The sequence below is a fragment of the Condylura cristata genome, unplaced genomic scaffold (genome assembly GCF_000260355.1).
Source record: "Condylura cristata isolate star-nosed mole 26May11 unplaced genomic scaffold, ConCri1.0 scaffold00018, whole genome shotgun sequence".
Lineage (NCBI taxonomy): Eukaryota > Metazoa > Chordata > Mammalia > Eulipotyphla > Talpidae > Condylura > Condylura cristata.
In genome coordinates, this window is record NW_004567119.1 from 41,024,738 (window position 1) to 41,036,520 (window position 11,783).

The following is an 11,783-nucleotide window of genomic DNA, read 5'->3' on the forward strand; positions in this document are numbered from 1 at the left end:
TATGCACATTATGTACAATCAGTTTAAAAGGATAAATGAGGCCGCGATGCCAGAATTCTTCTAGCCTACCTATTTGTGGTGAACTCTACTGTAGAAATGCTGTTTTAATGAACCTCTTGTTTGGGAAACTTAAGAGTCCAACATGAGGATTTTACACAAAAGCAAATGTAGAAATTTCAAGAAAGGATACCCTTATTTGCTCAAGAATACCTGAAGAACACAAAAGAACAGTTTAAGGTGACTGTTTAGATAATGTCACAAGGAGTACTTTATTTCCAAAATGTTGGCAAGCAATTTGTTTTTAAGGCCTATGATTCTATGGATCTAAAAAAAAACAAATATGCAAGGCATTCATTTTTAAAAAGTGGCAACTGCAAAGTGCAGCCAGTTTCTTAAGTTTTAGTATAAAATAGCCTAGGAGCCATCCTGGAGGATGGATAATACATGTTCCCTTTGAAAACAGATTTTCTTAGACACACGAAAACACACACTCACCAGTTCATCAGTGTACTCACACACGAGGTCAAGAAACCTGAATCACTTGCAAAGATAATTCTCCCAATTAAACATTAGAAGATAAAAATTTTAATCTCATTAAACTTCCTGGTGTGTATTACTATACTCAAAAGATCAGAGTTCAAGAGACTTACTACGTTTGACTGCATCCCTCCTGAATTTCTTGTTAAAGTTTTCATTTAAAATGACAACAATGACAGCTTGAATCTTCTGGTTTCTGGGCATTTCCCTCATGTCGGGCTTCTGCTCTCACAACAGCTGAGCTGTGACTGACAGGACCCGCAGAAGTGCTACTTTCTGGCCGGTCATCAAACCATCACATTTTCCCCCCATTTCTTCCGAAAAGTAACTAGAAGAATCTGGCAGCTTGAGATGCAACATTTACACTAACTTAACAACTCACCATTCCGGTGTGCTGTTTGCAGGTCAAAACGTGACTTTCATATGTTCTACCAAGTATGAGCAAGGAAACCAAACCACCTTGCTTTTCTTGCTTAATACACTACCACCCCCAAGAATTCCAGATTCTAAGATGAAAGCATCAGTAAGCACAGTTCTGATGACCGACGAGGAGCAACAGGGCACCTTATTTCGGGCAATGCTAGCACCATACAAAACATTTATCTGACCCCAAACCAAGAAAATTAACAAATGCCTTCCCCCCTTTTCTGGCCAGGCTACCTGCTAAAGAAAGATAGTTACGGTTGACCTCCATTTCACTTTACTATGGGTGGAATAATTAACTCAATTCCATTTTAGAAATAATATATTCTGTCATACTCTCCAATGACAGACTATATCATCAATACTCTCATCTTCCCTGTGGCTTGGGGATTCCTTCAGAGTGCAGGTATCTGCAGAGAGACCTGTACTCACGCTCCAGCGGACCCCCACTCTCACTGGGAACACGGTTCTAGACTTCTGGCATGGGTAATAAAAAGTATATATAGTAAGTGAAGTGATAAACAGAACAGACCCATCCAGGAATATATTTCTTCAGATGCTGAAATGTTGCAAATTTAAAAAATCAAAAACTTAATAATATTAAGGCAAGTAAATGGAGGTCATTAAATATTTTAACATAAGCAACTTGAATCTGAATTTGATGGCAATAGATTAAGTTCAAAAGAAATCTGTAAGCAGATGAGTTAGATAAAAATAACTACGGAGTCATACCTAATAGGAAGAAGAAAGAGACAAGCTACCAAAACTAGTATGTATGAAGCCCTGTTGCAATGGGTTACTTGGTGACCTACCAAAAAAAAACAGAAAAGAATTAAAATGACATTCCAGAAAGCTGGTAACAAGCTCTCCTGAAAAGTTTCAAATCTGTTCTAGGGATTTTACATAAAAATCTGACCAGATATGTAAAGGAGTTCTTCATCTACCACAACAAAAGCATCTGCATCCACATCCCCCGGCCCCAAGATGAGACTGAGAAGTAACATCCTGGGTCCGTGGGCTGGGGGTGGGGGAGCACAAGGCAATCTACTGCTGGGTGCCGAAAGGAAACACCAGAACTTCTACTCGAGATCTGTTTTGTGTGCCATCCTCAACATCCTCAATTCCCACTTTTGTGAATATCTTCCCATGTCTGATTCACTTACAGGTAGATACTACGGCTGCATATGTAACCAACATACATACCTAGAACCTGCAACAGGGAATTCGTGCTCAGAACTCTTGACTGATCTGGAGGTGTCTTCACAAAGGCTTACAACTGCTCTTCTGAAATGCTCACCAGGGCCTCATAGGGGCCAAACATATAAAACTGCCTTTTAACAATCAGAGTTTGGAAATCATAAGACAAATTCTGAGATAAGAATGAGACACTGTCACTTGCTCATTATCATGCATCGCCAGGTGGAGGTGGGACCGAGGCGTACTGGAGACAGCCCAGATTCAGCTACAGAACCCAAGCTTCTGAGTCAGTTGTCCTCAAAGCCTATGTGACATACGGTATAGAAAAAATGGGAAACTGCCAGCAAAGTCGATTCAATAGTCAGCCCTGCCTTTTTTGATGTCTAACAAGGTATGTAAATTTTCCAGTTAAAAAAAAAAACTCCAGTACCCTTTTACTATACAGGCTCATGACTTACTTTCCCCATCAAAATTTGAAGAAAAAAATAATACCTACATTTTACCCACCGAAATGTGGGGGGGGGGAAATAAGCCTATAATTTAAACTCCAAAAAGCTTAACACTAATCTTTTGAGGGTTTCCTGATTCTTCCATTATGTATACATTTTTAAAAAGAATTAACAGAAGTTTCTATCTATAAATGCACAAAAGATGTTACAGTAACACTGTGAAGGAGCATTAAAAAAGGATTACTGATATCAAACATGATTTTAATTTCATATTTTTGAAATTACCATATGGACAAGGGAAATTATTTTCGAAATTATGTGCAAACCCACCACTGGCTGAGTGTGGGGCTCTGAGCTGGTAATAGTGCACAACGCTTCTCCAGTCCATGGCGGCAGCCTAAAATCAGTCACGGAGAGGGTAATTCACATGATGAAATCAAAAGCTACAGATAAAGCGATTCTTTTCCCCCTTCACAGAGTTTAGTTAAGTGTTTCCAGCATGCCACTAAGTAAGGAGGGGCCAGAACAAACGATGAATTAAAACAATCACAGAGGAAGGTCTCAAATCTCATTCAACCTGTTCTACTATTTTAATTCAGGCTACTTCTCCTCAACACCTGTTCACCCAGCAAAGTGACCAGTGATGACAGCTGCCTGTTCCTAAACACGAGCCTTACCTGCTGATCTTAAGTGGGGGGGGCACCTCTTGATGCTAAGAACTCTGTGGATGTTCAAAAATAACATGAAACTGAGCTTTCCAGGAAGGAGGTAGTTTGGGATGGTCTGCCTCGTGCATTTCAGCTAAGGTGGCACTTTTCTTTAAAAAGGGACAAACTCACAGGCTTCCCTAGATTTTCTGATCTCAAGGAGAAAGCAAATCACCGCTAACCTCCTGAGGCCTCAAGCCAGGGATGGTTTACAGTTTTACTCACTAAAACTGGTTAGGAAGTTGCTTTGACCAAGTTCTAACAGTGCCCTTGGTTCGTAGGCATTCCTGTGCTGAGGCAATTACAAAATGCATCATCTGTGAAAATAAAACCAATGGCTTTTCTCCATTAAGTCAAAAAGATAAAATACCTTCTGTGCTTTCAAAAATTTAAATATCTAGTTAAATCAAACCATCAATATTTACTTACCTAATGTACAAATTTTTAATTAACATAACTATTCAAAAGTGCTGCAGAGAGCTCTAATTTCAAATAGGCATTAAATAATTTAATACAGGAAAAAAATCCAATAGGTCTGTTCCCCATCACTGCTGAAACACTACTTTTCAACCCTACTATTGCACATCGCAGGAACAGAATTTTCAGCTAACCACAAATGAACCAGTAACAAATCTCCAACACTACAGTCATGAAGAGCTCCCTGAACACGGCCCCTGCACGCTAATGAAGCGAGGACGTCCACACGAGAGCGTCTCCACACTGTACAGAAACAAACTCAAACAAACATGAAACATCTGGAAGACTTGATCGGTGTCAGTGTCACTTTGAGTCCTCAAGTCCTTACTCCTTCATTCCATTTGGCTCATATGATTTGATTTGATTACAGGAACTATTTCTAGAATTAGACCAATTTAATTGGGGAGGGGGGAGGATGGCCGCAGCACATAATCTAAATCTAGACTTTAAAGCCACGTTTTTCAAGACTCCGCTATGATGCTGCTATCAATTCAGCTTGAAGGACCAATCAATCTTTCTGTACCTGACATAGATTGTAACATTTTAGAAAATTTTCACCACTAATATAAATAATCCAATCCCCATGCCTGTGCATTTCCAAAGGAACCCTGCTCCTCCCTAACTAAAAAAAGTTAAAGAAATAAGCACATCTTTACCTCACTACAGGAGACACTGCCTTTCGCCTTTAAAACTATCTCAACCTCTGACAACCTCCAGTTTTTAGAGACAAACATACCTACAGAAGAGGGTGAATGAACAGAAAAGAGAAGGGTCCTTCATGCTGCATTATCTTCTAACCAGGAAAAGCCCCGCACGTTTCAAATCAGACAATTCTTTACTCAGAGATGCCTCAAATTTTCAAAAGCCAGGTGTTCCCTTAACATGTCACCTAGCAAGCTGTGTCACACGGCCGTGTGCCCAGACCACGCAGAGGGCAGACACCTCCGTGCTAGCTCGCGCGTCCTCACTGGTGTCCCAAACACTGTCTTCAAGCCTATAGACGAGCTCCCTGCTCTGCCGGCAGCGCAGACACGGCCGCACAGGTGCGGGGCCCACCGCGAGCAAACTGAGTGAGACGACTCTGTGGCGCGCCGAGGCGGACGGCTGACAGCAGACTAGAAGCTCCCGTGGTACTGATCCACTTTACTCAGCATAAATGGGAGTCATCCCTTTGCACCACCGCTTCTGCCCAGCTTACTTTCAGGTATTCAACAGAGTACACTTAGCCCTAAATCTGACCAAGTCTCTTAACTAGGATTTCTTTAAACAATATAATCAAAGCATAATTTATTTCCTGGCCAGAGGGTCCCAATAAGGTAGAAGAAGTAAATGTTCTTAATGGCTTTTGCAAAACCTAGCTGCTAACCCCCACCAAAATTTCTTTTAAAATAAAGCTCAATATGTTTTTTTAAAAGAGGGAGATAAGTTTGGACCCCAGTTAAGGCATTTTATACACAGGCCACCTTGAGTCTCTGCACAGGCAGTCCTACAGCGGCACTTCAGAGAGAGACAGCAGTCACAGCAGCCTGTAGTCAGCATCCAGGAACCACCACTCGCTTGCTTGCTTCAGAGGAAATCATCTTGAAAGTCACTGTGTGATTCCTCGGTTCTCCCAGTCCACAAATGCATAGGTTATGTTTTCTGTAGATCTGGGGAAAATGGGCCAGGGGTAGAAGGTCCATCCAGGCCAGACAGAGTAAATGGCCCATGACTGCTCAGTACAGAAGGAAACTGAGAAGAAAATAAAACACATTAGCATCATCCTGTTACTTAAAACTCTAACTTTCACTTTTTGTCCCTATTCTATTCCTGAGGCAGAAAACAGTAGCCAATGGCAATGGCTCACAGGACAAAGGCAGGGACTGCTTACCAGGGAAGAATATGATATCATTAAAAAGTTTAAAGAAAACAGTTGTTTGGCCTACATGTTAAATATATATATATATATTTTTAAAGATTTATTTACTTATTCGTATAGAACTGGGGTACAGGCCAGAGATGCGAAGGGTGAGAGGACTCACCAGAGACAGAGCAGGAACAGAACAGGCAGATTGACGAAGTACACTGCTGAGGGGAGCAGCGGGTGGGTCAGGAGAGGTCACCTCCGGGGCAGGTGGGAATCGAACTCATGGGGAAATGGCTTTAGCTTCTTTTTTTTTTTTTTTTAAAGATTTATTTATTTATGCATACAGAGCTGGGGTACAGGCCAGAGGCTCAGGGGCGGTGAGAGGCTTCACCAGAGACAGAGTGGGGAGCAGAACAGGCAGATCGATGAAGCACACTGCTGAGGGGAGCAGCGGGCGGGTCAGGAGAGGTCTGCCGCGCCATGTGGTCACCTCCGGGGCAGGCGGGGATCGAACTCATGCAGAAGTGGCTTTAGCTTCTTAGTGGTGTGCTTTAACCCGCTCCGCCACCAGGGAGGGCCCGGCTTTAGCTTCTTAGTGCAGTGCTTTAACCGGCTGCGCCACCAGGGAGGGCCTACATGTTAAATATTAACTCTCCCTGGTGGTGCAGTGGGTTAAAGCACAGCACTAAGAAATTAAAGCTACGTCATCATGAGTTTGATCCCAGCCCCAGAGGTGACCATACGGCACGGCAGACCTCTCCTGACCCACCTCACTGCCCCTGCACCTCTGACCTGTACCCAAGTTCTACATGCATAAATAAATCTTTAAAAAATATATATTAACTCTCCAACCTATCTTGATATAATGGAAAGAAAGGGCCCAGGGCTTCCCCCATTTCCTGAGGTTTGCAGTTTGCACGTGACCTCAAATGACGGTTTCAGAAAGTTCAGTGACAACAGCATGCACGACAGAGGATAATTCACTTTCAAAGCAGTCCAAAAGGGCCCAGAAAGACATGCCCATTTATTAACTTGTTTATAACTGGTGCATATAGTTATAGGGTGCTCACCATAGGAAAAGAGCTCCCCATCAAATATTCTGCAATTCTTTTTTTTTTTAAAGAACTTTATTTTTGCCTAGAATTGGGGTATAGGCCAGAGATGTGGGGGAGCAAGAGAATTCATTAGAGACAGAGTGGGGCACAGAACAGGTAAGATCTACTGAAATACACTGCTGAGGGGAGCAGTAGGCGGGACAGGAGAGGTCTGCTGCACCATGTGTGTCACCTCCCTGGCCGGGGATCAAACAGAGGCCACAGTAGTGACAGTGCTTGAGACTTCACCCCTAGGCTACCAGGGAAGAAGCCCTAATCTGCAATTCTTTCCCTCTGTAGGGAGATTTCAGCTGAAGCTATGTGAGCATATGACTTCATGGTCTCAGGTCTTACTAATAACTCAGCTACCTGCCAGTAAAAGGCAAAGAAAAATGGAACAATGAAATAGAGAAGATTCTCAACACTTCCTATTCAATAATTTTAAATTTTCTGCAAAAGAAAAAAATACAACATCCAGAAATTCTTAATTTTTTCTTTAACCATTTCATTTCCACAAAAAACAAATAAAATGTTTACTTACAATATTTAAAAAAATCTTTCAGGGAGTTATCACTGAATAAATTAATTGATCACAAAAGAGTCTACAAATTATAAAGTCTAGGTGATATTTTAAGCATGTAATAGTTAAAACCTGTAAAACACTTCCTAGCATCTTAGCTAATACGTAATATTCATTTAAAAAATAATTTTAAATGGTGATGATCAATTCTGAGGGGGAAATGGGAGGAACTTCTCTCTTTTTTTTTTAAATCCCCAGGTGAAAGGAGAAACTATACATAGATCCTTCCCCCCCAAAATATATGCATGCATATACGCATGTGTGTGTGTTTTCTGGAAATAGAGGGTTTCTCGTGTTTAAAATGACAAACAAATTGGATGGGCTCAAAATCTACTATAGTATCACACAATTCTTGCTTTTACTCAAATGTATGTAATAGTAAACAACGAAAAGGAAACTGCTGAGAATATTTATCTGAGCTGCTTGCTGGCTGAAAAACGAACACTCTGAACTTCAAACATAAATACCGCCAGAGAGAAGTTTTAAAATAACTGAGAAGTAGGAAGGAACCTTCTTGTCTTTTTCTTCATTACCATGCACATGACAGGAAGCTTTTTTAAAAGAAGTCCCGTACCTGAAAGAGCGTGTTAGCACCTTGCAGCCTGGCGGGGCTCAGGGGAGCAACAGGGCTGAGAGTGCTCCAGAAGTGGATGCTGGAGAGCAGGGGGCTGGGCGTCAGCAGGATCGGGGTCTGCGACACACAAGACCAAGACACTTGCTAAGCAACAAGTCAGGGGCGTGAGATCCTTGTCGCCACGCACCAGAAGACCCCGAACCCAAATACACCCCACTTTCCATTCTACATACCGCCAAATCTGAAATTTTACCATAAGGGAAAAACTAAAATTATCACCTAAGAAAGACAGAGCTCAAGTATTTTCTAATCTGTCTGAAGAATTCAGGTGTGAAGATATAATGGGCAAGTGAATCACGAACAGGTTTTTTTCCTTGATAACAAGCAGACCTGGGAGTAATCTATCTATTAAAATGTTATATGGGATGAGTAAGTTAAGAAATATCTATGTAAGTGTACAAACATGTTACTCCAAGTCACACCAGTCTTTTTTCTTGAGGTTCTCAGGAGCTATTATTAACTTAAGATTATCACTAGTTTTTAAAGATACCAACAAGTTTATAAGAAGTACATTAAATACTTTTAAAAAGAGCATACTTTTATTTTCATTGGGAAAAGTGAAAACGTATTCTGACCGCCCTAACTGAGTCGGGGTCTGGGGTGCCTTTCATGGGGTCACATATAATCTTTCTAAGACAAACCTACAGGCAGAATGAGAACATGAAGTTATAAATTCTAGACCTGTTTAAAAAGATAAGAAATGCAAACAAGGGCAACATGAAATGGAAAAAAAAGAGCTACCTGGGAGAAAAGTGCTGGCGTCAGGGAAGCCGTGGGGAGGGAGGGGCTTAATATTCCCAGCGGGCTGGGATCGCTGCCTGTGACCACGAGGGTGGGCGCCAGCTCCAGCCCTTTGGGTTTCTTGGATCTTGACGAACTATTTGTTTTGTCCTTTTCCGGCAAAACTGAATCCTGGTCTTTAGGCTCCAGAGACAAGTTCTCTGGAAGTTCCATTGGCTGAGAAGTCACTGAGTCGATGTCTGTGTCGATGTCTGGGTTCGAGCTCAGGGGGGGCGATGGCGTCCCGGGCGGCTCGTGCAGAGGGGAGCTGGACGCAACAGGAGGCTGCGCGGGGAAAGCCGCAGCGACCACGGGTGCTGCAGAGGCTGGGGCTTCCAGGGAAGGCAGTCTGGGCGAAGTCAGCGTCTCCAGAGCTTGGAGCGTTTCCTCTGGAGATGGAGGGGTATTTGGGCCAGCCGAAAGGGCGGCAGCAACAAGTTCCACGGGCGGCTTTTTGGAAGGTGTCGTTACAAATTTGATGACAGACGGTGTTGGCTCCTGAGACTTTTTCTCTGCCAGTTTCTCAGCTGGATTCTCAATCTTTATAGATCTGAAAGGCTTCGGAGTGGAGGAGTTCAGAGAGTTGAGAGTAAACGAAGAATATAAGCCAGAGTGTATGTAGTCGTTGCGGCTTGAGCTCTTGGCCCCCGCCTGCGGCGGCTTCTCTCTGCCGGCACCGGCACCGTCCACGTCTCTGGCGCTGCTGCCGACATGGCTGACACCGAAGGCTTTGCAGTCTCCCTCCGTCCTGCCTACTGTCATTGGGTCCATGTTCAGAATCTCTGGGTACGAGACAAACTTGTACACAAACTTCTGACCATTCACTTTTTTTATGATGTTCTGTAATAAATAAAATAAGCACTCTTATGTATTCTGACAAACTTATCTCCCACAACTCATAAAAAAGCTGACTTAATGAGGTTCTCTATTTGACAAATTTACTTAAGGGCCTCAAAATCTAAATTTATCTGCCGATACCAAACAGTCCCTACTATTATGCAACATACAGAAAGAACATTTAAATGTCTTATTAACAACTGAACAAATGTTACATAAATGCTGAAAGATTTTAATTGCTTAATGTTCTCGACCAAATATCTGTCTTAAGCAAAAAAATGCTAAACTGCAATTTCAAATAACCCCAAAGGTACAAGCTGAGTAAGCAGAAAGGAATTTAGAGCATTATTCTGCTAAAGTTCCTGCTTCCTTCAGAAATTCCAGTTGCTTCTTAACTCCTGTCTTCATAAAGGAAAGCTGATAAGATCAACCACTTAAAGATGAAATAAATTAATATCTCAGCTTTTTTTCCCCCTAATTTTATCCTTTTAAGTCACTTATTTTACCCATTCAGTACCTTGTAAAGCATTCAAAATAAATACAAATTAAGCACATAAATAAAATGTTAAGTAAGAATTCAAATCTGTACGCTAACACCTATTCTTCTAGGTATTAATTTATATTCTCTCAGCTAAACTATGAAGTAAAAATGGAGTGATGCTAAAAATAAGTGCTAATGATAATGTTTAAAGTAAGTTATGATACACCCAAGACTATTTATCCTCAAGTATCTCACTCTTCCTTTTTCTTCTTCCAACTCTATCCTCACTGTTTCTTTAAAGACAACTACAATTAGGAATAAAATATGTGTAACAGGGAAGGATACAGCTGAAACATTTACATCTTTTGTCCTAATCCAAACTAATTCCAAAACTGGATGCCTAATAGCAAACTGGAGCAAGAAAATAAACGGGTTCAAGTAAACCAGGATACTAATACCTATACACTCCATCAAAGCGAAGGGGAGAAATTCTGGCTCTGAGGTTCTCCATATAATACAAGATCAAGATGTGTATTACCTTCACATAATAGTATCTGAGGGCCCGGCTGAGTTTATCATAATTCATGTTGGGCTTGTTCTTTCGAATCCCCCAGAGACGAGCCACCTCTTCTGCCTGCAGAAGCTTGAACTCCCCATTATTAGAGGTCCAGCAGATCATGTTCTTGTGCTGAGGCTCTTGCAGGAGCTGCAGGAGGAACTGCCACAGGGTGATGGCACTGTCCATAGCAATGAGCTGAAGAAGCACAGGTAAGACACACAATTACGCTAACAGTCAACACTCTCGTAGCATATGTCAAACACAGCTCCAAGCACTCTGCGGTCATTCATTTCACCCCCACAGCAATCCTACATGACAGATACTATCAGGAAAAAACCTTTATCTAGAAAGGCAATCTCAGTGGATCAGAATTGGACTTGAATAGGAATGAATTAAATATAAAAGTGACTCATAAAAAAGTTAACTAACTTATCCAAGGTCACACAGAAATTAATGGAGCCAAAATTTAAACCCAGGCAAATCTGGATTCAGAGTCCGAACTCAAGTCTGCCACACTGCTTGAGAAAAGTTTTGCTGAGAGAGAAAGCTAGTTCCATAAATTATGGGAGCCGACTGATCATTTCCAGTCATTCAAGTTATCACTACTATTAACTTTTATCTTAAAAACTAATTGCTATACTCTCCGAGGAGACATTCAATTCAGCCCAAGCTGGTTTATTTGCTAGGATGTGTATGTGTCTCAGGGTTGTCCAGAGGTAGGGAATAATCTACTTTGCTCCACTGGGATTTCTCCAGATTATTTCCATTATCATAAATGTAATTTACATATAAATTAGCAGCCCTGAAAATTCAGCAAAATGTTCTCTAATTTAATTTACAAGTTCTGTCACCATTCTGTCCACAGGGATTCCATCTGCACAGATCTTCCTGTTTCTGATTAGCAACTTTTATTAAATTATCAAGACATAAACTGAAATATCTTTCAATATCTCAAACTTTAGGATATCTCTGTTTAGGTCAGAGTTTCACAATCTGTTCTTTTGATAATTTAGGGCCAAATAATTATTTATTCCTGGAGGTTGTCCCCTAAACACTGTAGTAATTTAGCAACACCCCCTAGCCTCTTCTCACTAGATGCCAGCAAAACCCTCCCTCACCTCCCCCCTTCACCCGACAATCAAAAACATCTCCAGACATTGCCAAATGTTCTCCTCCCAGCAG

General features: G+C 41.6%; 1 protein-coding gene across 1 annotated transcript; it reads right to left on the reverse strand.

Annotated features, from left to right (window-relative positions):
• Positions 1–4,605: 4,605 nt before the first annotated feature.
• ELK4 (ELK4, ETS-domain protein (SRF accessory protein 1)) lies at positions 4,606–10,790 on the reverse strand. Its single transcript, XM_004685553.2, has 4 exons — positions 10,581–10,790; positions 8,686–9,564; positions 7,885–8,001; positions 4,606–5,521 (listed from the first exon to the last, which is right to left on the reverse strand). Exons 1-4 carry the CDS (start codon positions 10,785–10,787, stop codon positions 5,423–5,425), a joined length of 1,302 nt encoding a protein of 433 aa, XP_004685610.1. The 5' UTR covers positions 10,788–10,790; the 3' UTR covers positions 4,606–5,422.
• Between the last annotated feature and the right edge of the window lie 993 nt (positions 10,791–11,783).